This window comes from Astatotilapia calliptera, chromosome 20, assembly GCF_900246225.1.
Source record: "Astatotilapia calliptera chromosome 20, fAstCal1.2, whole genome shotgun sequence".
NCBI lineage: Eukaryota > Metazoa > Chordata > Actinopteri > Cichliformes > Cichlidae > Astatotilapia > Astatotilapia calliptera.
This window is the reverse complement of record NC_039321.1, coordinates 3,901,854-3,919,884: the sequence shown is the minus strand read 5'-3', so window position 1 is coordinate 3,919,884 and position 18,031 is coordinate 3,901,854. Positions and strand designations below refer to the sequence as shown.

The following is an 18,031-nucleotide window of genomic DNA, read 5'->3' as shown; positions in this document are numbered from 1 at the left end:
CAATGTTTCCTGCACCCCGATGAATTTATGCCACAAAGAATTAAGGTAGCACCAAAGACAAAAGGAGGTCCAACAAGGTACTCGCACTTTGAATGGTCAGAGTAGAAAGCACTATATAGAAGTATTGGTATAAAAGTAGCTGTCCATTTGCCAAGTATCTATTTAAGCGTCTAGTACAGGGGTGGGCAACTCCAGGCCTCGAGTGCTGGTGTCCTGCAGGTTTTAGATCTCACCCTGCGTCAACACATGTGAATCAAATGATTGTTCATTACCAAGCCTCTGGAGAACTTCAAGACATGTTGAGGAGAACATTTAACAATTTGAATCAGCTGTGTTGGGTCAAGGACACATCTAAAACCTGCAGGACACCGGCACTCGAGGCCTGGAGTTGCCTACCCCTGGTCTAGCATGTGCATTTCCCATCTAGTGTCCTTTTCTTCCCAGTTTCATTTCCCCTTCATTTGCTCACTCGACTGTATAAAGACACAAAATCAGACTGAGATGAGTTTGTCGTTTATTGAAACTTTCCATTGAATAAACACAGCAGGGGGAATTGGGTTGGGGATGTCTCCATAGCAACAAGTCACACACATCATCACTGTCAACACCATCGCCATGGTTACTGATGCCGGGTAGACTATTGTGACACAAGAGGACACATCACAGAGGTGAAGAAGAGGATGATGAAGAATAAAGAGGGAGGGTAAAAAAAACAAAACAAGGAAAGAAAGAAAAGTGAATGGAGGAGAATTAAAAGCATAAAAGATGAGAGAAAGGATAAAAAGAGCCAATGAAGTGGTATGGACAGGTAATGGTCTCACACACACACAAACACACACGCGCACACACACACAGGAAACAGGAAGTAGAATCACACTGATCTTCAGATACTGAACGACACGAGCAGTAAACACGTCACCATGCGGGAGGAAGATACCGACGCTAAAAACAGCTTCACTTTCAAGAAAAACAACCCAAGAAGAAGAAGAAGAGGAAGAAGCATCACTTTTTTATAGACCCAGAACTTTCCAGAAAGACTCGATTGGCTAACAGAAGACAAATTAAAATAAATTTAAAAAACAATTGCAACATTTCAAAGTAGCTCGCTGACAGAAGCATCCATCTGAAGATTTAAGCCAATAACTGAGATCAACATGTAAGTCATGGAGGAATCTTAACTGAATTTTGTGCTCTGAATTTTCACATCGCCACCATTTAGAATGGGAAAAGTGAGTTTCCAAGTGGGGAAATTTACCCCCATCAAGGTGGAAAAACTCCAAGAAACCAGTCATCTAAAATTTTGGTCTGCCATTGAGTTGTTGATGCCACAAATGTAGACTCATAGCACAACAACTTGTATCAGGATGTAATCATCAGCTGCTGTCTGCATAGAAACCGTTTCCAGGTAAAGATATTTATCGGGTACTGGAAACAGCTGTTGCTTAAAACCTCTGATCTTTGTGAACAAAGCAAAGTCAGAGGCTTTGCAAAGTCAGTCCAAATAATTATCCCATACTTAGTCTTCCATTCATTTGTCTCTTTTTAGGCTCCCCGCCTCCAAAAGCCCACCTTCACTTTCTAATTGGTTTAAATCTGGAAGCCCTTTGAGGGGCAGTGAACTGTACTGCCTGCTCCTGATGGGCGTTTCCGTTGCATCATAGCAGTACATTGAAATCATCAGATTGGTCTTAGCCGAGTTTAGACCCAAAGTAGAAGCCAGTAGAATCAGATCTGGCTTAGTTTTAGTGGCGGTGATCGTCCAGATGGACGTTTCTGCAGCTGGAATGTAACACACAGCAGATCGAAGCTCGGCTGAGCCCATTAAACACACAAACTGTGCAAACTGTAATGACGAGGGGCCATTTTGGATCCAGTTTCCACCGGGCGTCACTGTGATGCTGTAGGCCGGACTGGGTTTTACTATGTGCTCAAATTGACATCACTTCCTGTTTGATATTTACATGCAGCGGGGAGGTGATGTTGGCAGACGCTCTGTTAGTTTGTTTAATGTGGTTCTCATTTTGGTTTAAATCTGGTTTTCATTGGATTTTTCTCAGTGTGGACCCAGTCTCAACAGCTTCACGATTGGCTGGTGTGAATCTGGTTTGCTGATGTAAGGAGGCGGGGCATAAAACTTTGGGCAGGGCAGCTCAATAGGAAACAGGAAACATTTCAGTCTATATTATATATCTGTTCATAGTGATATCTATACAACACAAACATACATTCTCTCCACAGATTAATTAATATGAATAACTCTTATCAACATCGTCACTGGTTTCAGGTTTCTATTCGTCACCGATGTCTTGGTGGATTCTTCAAGTTGTGGATTTATTATCTATAACTCTCTTTTTTAGTCATTTACACATCAATTCATTATAGTGAACATCTAACCCCCCCTTTCCCCTCATCCCTCCCCCACCCCACCCATTAACTTTGCAGCCAGGAGTGTCACATTGTGGGTTGGTTGCAAGCGACCCACTGTTGGTTCACTCCGACTTGTCCTGTGAAGGAAAGACAAATGGAAAAAAATCTGATTAAATAAATAAAAGCTGCTGGCTTTTTTCAAATGACCTTCATTCACCGACGAGTCTTTTTGAAAAAGCAACATTAACCTCGAGTTTAATGTTTTGCGTCAGTGACTAAAAACGAATCCCCATCCTGGAGAAACCAGAAACAAAAATACAATATTTAATCTTTAAAATTTACAGTCAAATCCCTAAAAATAGCGAGAGAAAATAAACGAGGATGACATCTTAGTCCCCCTATAGAGCCCCAAACATTTCACAACATTCCTACGCATGAATATGAAGCTTTACATTCATGATTGTTTCAATAAATACACAGCAGATGAACACAGTATTAGATCACACATTTAAAGATGTGAAAAAACATTCTGATAGAGGTCCTTGGGTTTGGTTGGCAAAACTGCAGTTCCATTAATGGCCACTTGAGGCAGACTCCAAAAATCCCCAGAGACTGCTGTGTTAAAGTGTCCGGCTTCACATCAGTAAAATAAAAATAAAGTAAAAATCATGTTTAGAGCCTGGTACAAAGCCTGAGCATTCATTAAATATATTTTTGGATATTGTGATGGAACAGTGGAGAGCAGACAGGAAATCTAGGAGAAAAATGAGGGGGAAGATGAACAGTAAGTGGCCTTTAGGTGGATTCCACTCTGGACCTTTGTATTAGCCTTATGGTGTATGGGTTACCTACTCAACCTGGTAAACTGAACTGGGACCCTCTTGTATTTTTAACTAAACTGAGAAATATGATGGCTTGATGTGAGGGATGTGCCATCAAGAGGTTTGCTCTTCAGTTTTGGTGAGTGAAATTCTAGTGTTTTATTAGTCTGTTAATAATTGGAAGATATCTGTGTGCATGCTTTGCACCTAGCTGATGTCGTCGTACTGCAACCTCAGTTTTAAATATGGAAACTTCTGACTCCAAGAAACAGAAATTATAAGGCCCAACATACTAAAAGTGATGCTTCAAATTGAACCTTCAACTTAAACGCAGCAAGGAGGCATTCACTAAGCCTCCACAATCTCACCTTCTTCCTGTCAGCTCACATCTGGTTGGAGAAGGAGGTGGGCGCCCCCTGCTGGCCATAGCCCTGACCATACTGCGCTTCCTGGACGACAAAAAATAAAAAATAAAAAAAATACATAGGATGAATTCAGTTTTCTTGATTAATGATCACTTATTTTGTATGTAAAATGTCAGACTCAAAGACTAAAATTCAATCTACAGTCATGGGCAGCAAAGTGTTTCTGTTTTAAACAATTATCATATACATTAATTATCACATATAATGTAATTAACTGACCCATCATCTGAATAGCAGATGTTAGAGATGTCTGTTCTGATCAAACAGGTCATCAGGAGATAAATTATGTTTCAACCAAAATCAAATTACCGAGTCACAAAGCTTCAGCTAAACTCTTCCCTTGAGGTTCCAGGTTTGACGTTACCAGCATCATCAGTGCGTCTGCTCACCTGGTTGTATCCCTGCTGGCTGTAGTCAGGTTGGTAGCCTCCCTGGTTGCTGGCATACGGGTCTTGCTCATAGGCTCCCTGCTGGCCGTAGGCATCGGGTGCGGCAGGCTTGCTCTCAGGAGGCGGAGCCCGCATGAAGGGAGCGATGATGCCCGTCTCCTTAAAGACGAACCAGAGGTTTCCAACCCACAGGATCAGGTTAATGAAACCAAATGCCTGCAAGAGGAGAAGCTGAGGGTTATCACATCATTCTCTGTTACCAAATTCAGATTCTGATAGAAGTGCCAAGAGCTGCACTTCCTCCAATGGCCACTTCTGCAAAACCTAGTCAATCCCAATAGACTCCCATGTTAAAATAGCTTAGAACTTTGCAGTTGAATGCATCAGTATTTTTTTTTTATATAGCACCGATTCACAACAGTCACCTCAAGGTGACCTCAAGGCAAAAACCCTACAATATTAGAAACAAACCCCAAAAGACAGACGACCTATGAGCACTTGGCCGCTTGGCAACAGTGGGAAGGAAAAACTCCCTTTTGACAGGAAGAATCCGCTGGCAGAACGATCGAGGGCTGCGACAGCTTAGGAGTGAGAAGAGGCAGGCAGGACAAAAGACAGAAATTCACCTGTTTTAGGTGAATGGGGATAACTCGGCCATTTAAAGTATATTATGGCTTTAAGTTTTGCATTATTGGGGTTGAGGCCTCACTGAGTGACTAAATATAGCAAATGCAGTCTTCAGTGCTTTAAGAGTTTCTTTCAGCTCCAAGAGGTTCCCAAATCCACCCTCATTTGATAAAGAACTGATTTTGTTTTCTTTTTTTTTTTTTAATGCCTTCTACCATCCAAAGTACAAACAATAACTGAAAATAAACTGTATTCATTAGCTTAAGTTAGCATCCTGATTAATAAAAGTAAATCATGGAGGCACCTTGAAATTTAGGGGCATAAAGTTTTTTTTTCTTCACGTATTTAGGTTACAGTAACAGGGAGCAGGGTTGATGGTGAAGACGAAAAGAACAAGATCAAAATCAACATCCTGTGTCACGATCAATCATCTAAAGCAACCGACAGCGCACAAGATAGGTGAAGAGGAGCAGGAGTGACAGAAAGGTAGCAGCAAGAGAGAAAGGGGAGATGGTAATGACACCTGCTATACTGTATGGTTTGGAGACAGTGGCACTGACAGCAAGACAGGAGGTCGAGCTGGGTGTGACCAAGATTAGAAAGGAGTCCATCAGAGGGACGGCTCAGGTCGAGCGGTTTGGACACAAAGTCCTAGAGGCAAAGCTGAGAGGGTTTGGGCACGTACACTGATCGACTGGATTTTTAAGATGGAGCTGCTAGGTAGGGGGAAAAGAGGACGACCTCAGAGAAGATCTATGGTTCTAGTGAAAGAGGACATGCAGAGGGTTGATGTGGCGGAGCAGGAGGAGGATGCTATGGATAGGGTCAGATGGAGGAAGATAATCCATTAAAGCGAAAGGTAGAAAGGAAGAGGAGGAAAAGAAGGAGGACAACAAAGTGCGAGTGCCCCGTCAGCAGTTACTTCATCAGTACAAAAACAGCCAAGTGTGAAATCTGTCTTACTTTAAGACAGAATTAAACATTTATGTCACTGACCTGAAACAAGTGAATTTAAACCCATCTTCAATAAACAGAGAGTTTGATCCAGCACCAGTTTTCTTTATAATCCGGTGCTAAACGTGTCATTGTTATTTAGTTTATGTCATTTAGTTGACATTATATCTGAAATCTTGCTTCTTTGACATGTTGAATTTTTTTTTTTTTAATCTCTCATTAATCTTAAGCTCGAGTTGAAGACTACTGGACTTCTGTTCTAACTGCTCATGAGTTCCTCTTGAGGCGCTGTTATGAGCCAGGTCATTGTTTCCGTGTGGTACTGTCACTCACCACACCAGAGGGGGGCGTTGTTTGTACTCTGTGATGTTTGTGCTATGTAAGTTTCCAGGTGGAGGCTGACCATCGGGGGAAGATGGAATGAGGCCGGCTACAAATTGGGAACTGACTAGGCCGGCAGCCCCTCCTGCTTCCTGTTTCCAGCGAGCTGCGTGTTTGGCCCCGTGTGCTGTGTGACTGAGTTTTCCGGGATGAGAAGCGCTAGACCGCAGTGTAAACGGTGTAAAAAGACCTCTAACTGGACATGGTAGCTGTAGGGGTGGGAAGACTTTTCTTTTTAGAACCTTTTTCTCCTGTTTTGGTTAGTGAAGACAGGTAAGAGGCTTGTATTTTCTTTTGTGGTTTTATCACTATAGGTAAGTTAGTTCTGGTTTATTTCTAGTGTGTTTTGTTTGTTGTTTTGGCCATGCCCACCCTGACGCTCATTACCTGTCCAGTTAATAAAACGACTAGTCATTGTAAAGCCGTGGCTGTGTGATTGACTTCTTTGCGATCTTTTTTTGCTTTCCTCGTGTTGCACTCCGGCTCGAGGCCGGTGTGTAACAGGCGCCGTCACTTTGGACATGGTCCCGAGAGTCTCTTACCTACTCTGTCATCAGGCGAGTCGTCAGGGTCACACCTTGGCTCATGTGAAAGAAGTCCAATTTCTTTTTACTCGAGTGCTTAAGACTCTCGTGCCCTGGATGACTCAGAACCTACAGACATTTCTCAGTAATATTCTGTGCGGGTCAGTACTGACATTCTAGTATTGTAGTATCCATGAACTTTCCCCGTCCTATGGCAAGACTCAGATGTGCCCAGGCCCAGTGAAAGTCTTACCACAGAGGTGTTCAATCCAGACATAACCGGGTCGTGGACTTCACGGCAGCTGTTCTCATCCTCTTTACAGGCGGGGATCATAGTGATGACTTCATCCGGGTTGGTCGCAGTCTTTACGTCGGACAGACCTTTGGCCCAGGCTGCCGAACTCACCAGCCACATGAAGGCAAACACTCCGGTGACTCCCAGGTCCTGAAACGGCACAAAGACAGAGTGAGGGAGGTTATTCAGAGGTCAACTGGGAAGTCGGGTGGCTGTACTTACGATCAGTGGGCCCTTGTTGTTCTCCTTGTACTTTTCAAAGAAGAAGACGTAAATGCTGAGAGCCGCCGTAGAGTACAGGAAGGCGAAGACGCCGATGGTGACAAAGAATTCGGCCGAGGAGGAGTAATCGCCAACCAGGAAAATCGGTTCTTTATTCTCAGACTTACAGGTGGGGGCATGAAAATACTCCTGGTGGAGTCTGACAGAGGAGTTTAAAGTTATTGAAGGTGAAGCTAAAGTGAAAAATACAACATTTGGTTCAGACATTGGTGACCAACAAGAACTAATACACAGTTAATAACTTTAGAGCTCCGACAGTCACACCATCTGGTCAAAACACCCCTCAAAGCTTTGGACCCAGGGGTCCTGCCTGAGGAACATTTATAAATAAAATTGAGCTGAAAGAAGTTTAAACATTTAATTTTTTATTTAATATTTTTTAGCTTCAGAGTTTATGGCGTCTGTGCGTGTTCTGACCTGAAGGGATACTCAAACTCCACTTCTATTTTCAGGTCGCTCTGCGTCCGGTTCTTGCACTCCACCGCAATCTTGAACATCCCGGAATAACTGCCACAGGTGGAGAAGGCGAAGATGGCGAAGAACTGGGGGAGGAAGAAGGAGGAGCAACAACACATCACAAGCATTACTCGCAGCAGTGGTATCCTCCTGTATGTGGCATAGCACAGCATTTTCATCTCACTCCTAAAGTTGTTCCAGGTTCTAATTTCCATTTCCTTTTAGTCTGACCAAAATCCAAAACACGATGTATTCGTGGTTTTGCACAGAGGTCACTCTGTTTGACTCAGACTAGAAAAATAAAAATCATGATTATATCACAAAGAGACTGAAGACTTATTTGCCTCCAAGAGGAGAAGCTGTGTTTTTGTAGAGAAGGTTATTTAGGTTCATTAGGACGGCTTAATTAATTTTTTTATTGATAAATAAATAAATTCAGCACTTGCAGGCAGATTTTTACAATTGCTCAAATATTGCACTGAATTTAGCAACACTAAACTGTTACATGCATTTATAGACTCTCTTTAGGATGAAGAAACTGACATGACTGTGTCACCTGACCTTTGACCTGCAAACAGCATCCTCAGTAAAAACAATTTTTCATGGCCATGACCTTCCTGTGGCTAAAAATTGCTGCTATTTTTTTTAAATACATATAAATGCAGTTCTGCTGAAGCAGAGGAGGCGCTGGCTCCTGCAGGATGATGACTCATCGTCACGTCTATGTTTAGCGACTCATTGCGAAGCTTTGCATATCAGACAGGAACCGAACCAACAACTGCCTCGGCCTCACAGAGCTGTGCACACTGACTTCAGCGGCCTGATGAAAACAGGCTTCACGTTGAGTCAGCGGGAGGAACTTGGTGACGTTTTTATGTGTGATGTCACTGATTTCCCCACCTGCTACAGAACGTGGAGGAAAGTGAAACCAGGGTCATCATTAAGATGTTCGCAGCCTTGCGTGATTTACATGCAGGAAGATCCAGATTTATTTTCATCGTCTTGTATCCAGGAGTCAAAGTTTAAACTCCTGTATGATGTGGTTTGTAAGGAGGTCTGCAGTTTTTACTAGTTTTTATTTTTTTTAATATCCAGACCCCTTATAGTCCCCAATCATGGGGCGACCACTCTACCTACTGAGCTATCCCTGCCCTGTGATTGGGGGCAGGGATTTTGTGATTGTTCTGCTTTTACCTGCTGATAACTAAAAACCTGACACTCAGCACACCTACTTTGAACCAGGGTAGATATGTTACTGTGCAAAAGAAAGTGCAAAAAACAAAAAAGTGTGCACATCTAAGAAGAAACAGGCTTGATACCAGACCATTGTTGGAACAAATTGTTGCCAAAAAGATCCCACTTGTGCTCCCGCTTTGCCACTAGTGTCACAACTAGAGTCCCAAAAAGTGTCCCTGCTTTTCTACAGCTGTTGCCACATCTGTAGACACCAGCTGTGATGCTCTTCTAGCCAACACTCAGACACGTGTGAGGACCAGCCGTGAGGCTCAAACAGCCTGATGAACCGCTGCTTCGACTGTCCCCATTTCCCTATAAATTTGCCATAAAACATCCACACAATTCTGAAAATTCACACTTGGTCCTCGCAAGGAGGCTGCATGAACCCACATCCACGTTGCCAAGTAGGGATTGGGCCGTCTGACTGTGACCATCTGCTCAGTCAGTGTGTGGGTGTGTGATATTTAATACCATACATACAGTACTGAGAGCTGAAGCTGTTACATCACTTCCCATCCAGCCTTCGGCATCTCAGTGGAATTTGTGAATAAGCCATTTCCTTGTTGTCTGAAGGTTTAGAAAAGGTTTTATGTTTTCAGACTTGTTTTATAGAGTTGATCTGACAATGTGATACAACATATATATGAAGTTAAGTCAACATGCGCCCTGTCAGCCAGTGTGTGAAGGTCAGCCTGGACTGAGATTTAACAGGGTTTTTTTTGGGACGTCCATCTAACTAAACGCTCACATTTAATCTGAGGTATTGAGGCACACTGGCTGAGACCTCCCATGCTTTATTCCGCATTTCTCTTGGTGAAGCAACCAGTGATCTCCACAGACAGCACTTTCAACAGGATCTGTAATCACTGACGAAGCTATCAGTGTCCGATCTCTCCTACCTGCTAATTAAATCATTAGGACAACCGATCTATGTCTATGCTTGTTTTCAATCTTCACAGATGTCTGTACCTGAGACCCTCTGTTATCAATGTGAGATGTTGAAACTGTTACATATACCACATGAACATCGCTGCTGCTAAAAATATGATCATATTATAAACAAAGAACCACGACCAGGGATTCTTTTGACGAGTCTGGTGTGAAAATGTAAATAAAAGGAGGCTAAAGAGCTTGGAAAGAAAAAGCGTCTGGACTTCTTTAAGTTGCTTGAAGACGTTTTACCTCTCATCTGAGAAGCTTCTTCAGTTCTAAGGTCAATCCCCCCAAAGAGGTACAAAAGGACCCCCCGCCCCCTGTTTTCAGGACCCAGGACCCACACCTGTTTTCACACCTTGGCTCAAGTGATTAGGTAGAGGATCATCAGGAGGTCCTTTTGTCCCTCTTTGAGGGGATTGACCCTAGAACTGAAGAAGCTTCTTGGATGAGAGGTGAAACGTCTTCAAGCAACTTAAAGTCCAGACGCTTTTTCTTTCCAAGCTCCTTAGACTATGGGGCGATCGTGGCTCAAGAGTTAGGAGTTCGCCTTGTAATCGGAAGGTTGCCGGTTCGAGCCCCGGCTCGGACAGTCTCGGTCGTTGTGTCCTTGGGCAAGACACTTCACCTGTTGCCTACTGGTGGTGGTCAGAGGGCCCGGTGGCGCCAGTGTCCGGCAGCCTCGCCTCTGTCAGTGCGCCCCAGGGTGGCTGTGGTTACAATGTAGCTGCCATCACCAGTGTGCGAATGTGTGTGTGAATGGGTGGATGACTGGATATGTAAAGCGCTTTGGGGTCCTTAGGGACTAGTAAAGCGCTATATAAATACAGGCCATTTACCATTTACCATATGATGACCTGGATGACTGAGAACCTTCACAGACATAAATAAAAGGAGACGTTTTATATGCTAAAGGTTGTTTTGAGCAGATACTTATATCAGATGATGAAATGACTCCTGAAATTTCACTGAAAATTCATTTTAAGTTGTTTTTTTCCCCCCACAGTGAACAATCATAAATCAGATCAAACGACCAGGAGTACCGATGCTTCTTTCTGCTACTGTAACATATTTTAAACTATGATACATCCCATGATGCTGAAGCTCACTGAGTTTTTTGTAATGAAAACTTTAATACATCTGAAAAATTCATGTGTATATCTCCTGCATCTATGAAGTTATGAGGTCCCTAAATTGTTTTTAAAAACCCTCCGGACTGAGCTGATGTACGAGGTTTTATCCACAACGAAAAACCAAAAGAAGAGCGAGTTGAGGGGGAGGGGATTTCAATCTCCCTACAGCGCCCCCTGCTGTGTGGATGCTGGCATCTACAATTTATTTCAAAATAAAACCAGAAGGTTAGCTCGTTAATAGTAGGAGCTGAATCATACCTGCAGTTAGTGAACTTTTAGCAGCTTAAAGGCTACAAACATAGAATAAAACTGATACAGTAAGATTTTTATGTTTTATTATATGTTTTTATTACAAGTCATGAATGCGTACTTTAAATATTAACATTAAAGCTGATCAGCTGTTAAACAGAAGAAAATTATTCGTTCATACATGATCATGGATATGTGTGAATTGTGCTTTCATCTAAGGTGAACCATTAAACTCTGATGGTGTATGATGTTTCTGAGCTTTAAACAGGAACGTGAACTCAGCTCCGGGAGTTATACGTCCTTAAAAACTCTGGAGGATACGGTGCATCTGTGCTGTGGTTGCAGGTTTTTGTGGTGCAGCTGTTGGTCTGATGAACTCACCCATTCTAGGACCTTAATGAAGCCCAGAGGAACCTTCAGCACCCTGAACTGACCCTGGGCCACCAGCTGCAGACAGAAAGACACACACTGGTTAATTATGTTCATCCGAGCAGCCTGACGAAAGACGAGCACGCGGATCTCCTGCTGTCAGGAGCACTTTCACTCAGGGCCAGAACATCATAAACAGCAGCATCATTTCTGCTAAATGAAACATTTGGAAGAAAACTTTTTCCCCAAAATATTTCCAAACTTTTCTGTACTTTAAAACCATCCTAGAAAAACAAAAACAAGCAAACCAACACCTACAGAGATGCTAGGTGGCAGAGAGGAGGGTCAGCGTGGTTTCATGGACTTATTTCTATTAACCATCAACGACATGTTTAGACTTTCATCAAGAGAAACTTTGAGCTCAACTGTTGTTATCAATAATAACAATTCACTGAGAATATTGGCAACATTAAAAAACATTCCCATCATACCGAGTCAGCTGACTTAATGAATGATTCAGACTGCAGGTCTAAAATGCAGACACTGGGAGTGGAGAGGAGACCGTCATGATAATCTCATCATGCAATAAGCGACAGAATTTATCTGTATATAACATTTTTGTATGCATGTTATTCACAACTGCACAACAAAGTTTCTTTATTGCAATAATCTGAACAGCTTTTCTTACGTTGTAGGAGACGATCTAACTGCACATGGAAACCCGCAGTTTGCTGTGTAATAGTCCTTCAGTCTTAATGATCCTTGCATATGTTTCTGGATGTTAAAATGATTTTCTCACCACTTCATTTCAGCTTTAATGAAAAAAGCTGGACTCATTTTCACTGATCGGGAGAAGATTTGTTGTGCAGGGAAATTTTAAAAATGTCAGAGAACAACTTTGTTCTGATTCCAGAGCGTTTCAGGGACGTTATTCTACACGCAGGAATGAAGAAAAACTGGCAAATGTTTTTGGATCGTTTGAAAAACATTTGGAACAATTCAACGAAGAAATCTTCAGAATTAACAGAATTGGATGTGAATGACTTAACAGATTTCAAATTTTTGAGACTTTGATAATTATCCAATTACTTGAGAACAAATGCATAAAATTCTTTAAACAGTGCAAAAATCATTGCCAGATTATCTGAAATCATCATCTCTTTTTCTGGGAACACTTTCATGTTTCAGCTTTTTGGCAATGACTCAGTCACTGCTTTGATTATTCTTCATTTAAAATGAGTTAAACATGTACCTAAACATGAATTATAATGCGTTCAATGTCACAATCCTTCATTTTAAATTGAACTTTAAAATCTTCATTTCAGATTTAAATACACATCAAGCACATCTTGCAAACAGACAGCATCATGCACCGTGTTCAAACAAACAGATCCATTCTTCCTCTCAGATTTCAACCTGCTGCTCGGCTCGTGGGATATTCAACACTCGCATAAAGGTGCCAAGGATAAGGTATTAAACAGGCTTTAGGGATATTATAGTATTACATTCATTACCAAACATAACTGCAGACACACTTATGGCTCAATAAAAGAATAAAAACAAGCAAAAAGTTGTTTTTGTAATCAAATACAGTTAATTTCACTTTATTCACTTATTACTTTAAAAGGTTCTGTTTAATAATCAAAGTACTTCCAGTAAATTTTTATTTTATTGTATATTGTGACTTTACATTATAAAGTACCTTGAGACACATGTGGTGAACTGGCACTACTTTATATAAAACCAAAAAAGGGATTGTAAGCTTATTTTATTAGGACTATAACACTGTCTCTGAGGTTGGTTATGACAGGCCGCCAATCTGACGCAGGGCTAATGAAAATATAATGAAGTAAAAATGAACAACAATGGAAAAACAGGAATTTATAGAATGCTTTTGCCTTCACTTTATATGCAGACATATTCCAGAAATGAAAGAGTGAAGACTGAAAGACTCAAATGTTGCAGATAACAGTTTAAAGCAGAATAAAAATGCACGAGATCCTTAACAGCAAATAGTAATTAATTAAATGCTGATATTTTAAACTGATGAACACTCAGACGGCGCTGAGGTCGACTCAGACTTCTAGGAGTTTTGCACTGGTCTGCCTGAGCGGGCTCATCTCAGGAGGAGTGATGCCAGAATCTGTTGTTAACATCCAATAAAACCAGCCAGCAGAGCTGAAATGATTGTTTACTGACTGAGACTCTGACAGTAGGAGGGAACATCGTTCAGTTGTTACCTTTCACAGTTAAACTGGATCTTTATCGAATAAAGGTATTCCCTTTTCAGTATTTGTTTACATTCAAAAGAAGCTACAGGAACAGTCAGTAAACACATGAATCTCATGGATAACTGACTGACACGCTTCAGTGTGCGAGACGGGAATTTGCTCCGTCTCCATTGGTGGACGTGCAGTACGGGAAGCTCCACAGGGGACTGAGCCGTCTCCATTCCTGTTCACCTCGTACCTGCGACATCAGAGCTGAATAAACTGATCAGGAAGGCGGGTCTGTGATTGGCTGCAGAGTGGACACATTTATCCACACATTTAGCAGACAAACCGCCGATTTCATTTTAAAAAGTGATGCACAGCACAGTAATTTAGTCTCCATGGCAATGTGCCACTCTCCACCATGTTGTGAAGTTCTTTGCTTGGCACTTTGTGCGTTCCTGCTGAAACACCAGCACCATTTAATCGGCAGCTTTAAAATAAAATGGCTTCTCAAACTAGAGTCTGTTCGTCCCACCAGACCAGAATCCCAACCTTTTGCACACCTACAGGTCATAAAAAAAATTCCCCGACTTTGCTTCTCTTCAGGTAAAAACATTTCTTTCATTATTTTACAGATGTTCCCCATCCAACACAGACCACAGACCAGAGTTCCCAAAGGCTGTGGCACATGGGTGAGCCTCGGGACTTTGTGTCCTGCACCCACCAGTGCTACCCCTCAGCCTCCTAACAGACACAGCTACGGTAACAATTTCAAAATCCTATGTGGCCCTGCTCTCAAGTTTCACCAAGTTTTTCACCTTAAGGTCGAGGTCACCGAGACTCGAACTCGTGAATGGTTGTTAGTAAATGGGCTAATATGTTGCCTCATTCTGCATTCACAAACTTCCATGCTGCTCGCCCGCCCGTCAGTGAGACGACAATGCCCCATCAGCCTTTTACAGCCGAGGGGTAAAAAGGTCACAAGCTCAGAGGAGGATAACCAGATACTGCAGCCATGCAAACTGCAGTGCCGTCATCTGACCATGTAATCAAGAGCAGAGCTGAAAACATATAAAAGATATGAAATCCATTTCCCACAAATATGAAATTTTGGACAACGTGCTTGAATACCACCTCCACAAACAATAGTGCACTCCTTTGAGATCTAAAATAGACTGCGCAGGATCATAGCCACGGGTTTTGGACTCATTTGTAGCCATCTGGTTGCAGATGGTAAGTGTTTGCTTTCTGGGATGTGGTTAACATGGCACAAAACTATTTTATTATATTTTTTTCAACCTCAAAACAAGATCTTTTTTGTCAAAAACAAGTGTGAAAATGGTGAACATACACATCCTTCAGCCTTTACCCTTCCTCACCTGGAGAGATTCTTCTTCTGAAGCACATCCCAGCACGCTGAAAAAAAGACTAGAGTACTGCTAGACTGTTAAATTTAATGCACTGGGAGTACGAATGTGTTTTTAAACCACCATCATGTCAAACACATGCTGTGATGGGCCTGAAAGGTAGCTCAGCTTTACCGGCAAAACCCCCCCAAAAACAGGAGCATCAGCTAGAAATGTGTGAAACTGGACATCTGTACGGCTGCTGTGGTCTGTAATAAAAAGCATTTCTGAGCTCCTGATTTTTTATTTTGTGCATCGTGTGAATATTAAAACATTAAAGGGGACCCATTTTTTCCTCATGTCCAACGCCATATTTTTATTGTTGGACACTAGTAGAGTGACTGTGCAAGATTCACAGAGTTCACAATGGTCCTTTTATGAGAAACAATCCAGCCTTATGTGCCTCCCCTTTGACCAAAACTGAATATTTGGTTGGGCCTCTGTGCTGGCAGCCAGAGCAGACCGTATCAGGGATTTCCCCTCTTTATGATACAAACAAGCCAAGAGCAGAAAAAAAAGCCCTCACACCAAATGTTTCAGAGGTTCTCCTTCACAGAGATCATCACATAGGCTCAACTGGCCATATTTAATCAGAGTGTAACATTTATTCATGACAGAGTCAGGAAAACCAAATGTTTCAGTTATATTTTTACATTAAAACATAGAAATCGAGGATTTAAGAGTTTTCTGATTTTAATTGGTTCGTTTTAACCACCACAAGTCCATAAAAAATATTAAAGACGAAACGAGCAGTAACATCTGTAACACTTGTAATAATGCTGCCCCCTGGTGGTGGACATGGTTAAATTCTGCAGTGGGAAACTACAAAAACTGCGTTTAAACGGAGGGACGTAAAATTCTGGAGTTTGTTATGAAGCGTAACACAGAACACTCAGATATGACATCATTAATTAAATGCAAGCGATCAAAGAGGCCGACAGAAGTCAGCTTTGGACTGAAATCACGTTTGACACAGAGCAGCTTTCATCAGCTTTCCCGGGCTTTTTTCTCCTCTGTAGTTTAAAACAGTAAAAATAAAGCGGCGGTGAAACAACAGCTGGATATGAAATATCGGGCTGTGATAGAAACTAACGGCGAAGCAATGCTGGCTTTTCTCTCGGTCTCCATCTTAAAAGGTAGCTGATGAAGGAGAGGAGGAGAAGGGGTGGGAGGAAGAGGAGGAGCAGCTGAATCATCTGGGTGAACCCGCTTAGACCCGGGTTAAATAACGCGGATCAGGTAGAAGGAAAACGGCGAGAGAAAAACAGATCCGGGCAGACCCGCAACATCATCAGCATCAGCATCCCGAGCAGAGAGGACGCCCTCCCCCCCCCCCCCCCGGCTGCCATTTTACAAGCCCAGACACACACACACACACACACACACACACACACACACACACACAGCATTTCATCACGGGCGCACGGGGCTGCTGATATTTTCATGTTTGTGCGTTTTTGTTTCGGGCCTCCTGCAGACACCGTGGCGCAGGGATGGAAACCCCAGACAGCCACTCCTGTTTCCAAACCTCCCGCAGTCCGCCTCACATCCCCCTCCCTCCCACACACACACACAGTGGTACAAACACACAAACATATGGACCACCATGAAGAACCGAGCCCGGTCCGGAGAGCCTCTCCCCTCCGTCTCTCCATGTCCTCCTCCCGGGCATCCTCCGCCAGCTGTCGGAGCCGCCTCCTGCGGCCGACACGGAGATGCTTTACCGGGAGGCAGAATGCATACAAATTCCGAACCGAAACACGAACACAACCCGAACCCACAGCTGATCAACCCGCAGCAGACAGGTGAAATATATATATATATATATAAAAGGCGGATGTGGAGTGTTTGTACCTGATTTACGACGTCCATCCTGCAGAGTGTCGAGAGGACCGAGAAGATCTGGGAGGGGGAAGGCGTGAGGGGGGTTGAGTGGAGGGGCCGGGACTGTGTCTGAGTCCACGACATCATTTTATTTACTATAAAAAAACAAGAACAAAGAAACATTTCAGATAAAAAAAAACAAACATTAAATATGATTATTAAAAAAAAAATATTTATTTTATTAAATTAAAAATTTAGCTTTTATTTCTTGGAGGGGGGGGATTGCGTCATCACGGTAGAAGGTGGTGGTGACGTGCTTGTGATCATGTGACCCAATACGTGACGTATAAATGTAATCTGTAACGCAGATTTATATTTTTATAACATTAAAACAAAAACCTCAGCTCATAATTTGATTTAACAGTTAATTCAAATAAACATTTAATGCTTACACAATTTAGGAACCAATATATGTTACAAATACAAGTAGATCTTAATCCTGAATCATTCAGTGGCTTTAATTCAATTTTTGTCAAAGTTTAAAGCCAAATTTCTGACAGACATTCGTATTGCAGTGGCATTCATCCTGGTCCCTCTGTGCCTGTGGGAGCACTCCTATACAAATGTTCCAAAATGAAATTCAGAGTAGACAAGGAACTGTTCCCATCAGTATCCACATGTAGACTGAGGTATAAACAACATCTTTGACTGCATTATGGAGTTTCGATACAACAATAACTACTAATAATTATTTGATGCTAGCCACCTGATCACTTTTGGTTTTATGATACTGCAGCCATCCTGGTGTGAGTCAGAAGTCATGTGAGTCTGATAATGACCACAGTTAACAAAAATGAACATTGTGCTGTATTCAGGAGTACTTTAAGCTAGGACTGATTTTATTCATACCATAGTCCGTGAGAGTCTAGGTCTATTTTCTCAGTCTACCAAGAAACTGCAAATATGAAGTCTTCTTTCATTTTTGCAGTTACTGGAGTCGCCCCCTGGTGGTCATTAAAAAGAATAAGACCTTACTTAAACCAGCATGCTACATTTATCCTTTACTTACAGTCTGTGCCTCTCAGTCACCCCCCACCCTGCCACTCAGAGGTCATTATGATTAACATCATCACTTGTTGATTTGTTG

The 18,031-nt window shown here is 42.3% G+C and overlaps 1 protein-coding gene across 1 annotated transcript; it reads right to left on the bottom strand.

The window, feature by feature from the left end:
* Positions 1-725: 725 nt before the first annotated feature.
* LOC113013547 (synaptophysin) lies at positions 726-16,997 on the bottom strand. Its single transcript, XM_026154550.1, has 8 exons — positions 16,915-16,997; positions 11,454-11,519; positions 7,483-7,607; positions 7,006-7,204; positions 6,742-6,933; positions 4,003-4,218; positions 3,557-3,637; positions 726-2,504 (listed from the first exon to the last, which is right to left on the bottom strand). Exons 1-7 carry the CDS (start codon positions 16,930-16,932, stop codon positions 3,572-3,574), a joined length of 882 nt encoding a protein of 293 aa, XP_026010335.1. The 5' UTR covers positions 16,933-16,997; the 3' UTR covers positions 726-2,504; positions 3,557-3,571.
* Between the last annotated feature and the right edge of the window lie 1,034 nt (positions 16,998-18,031).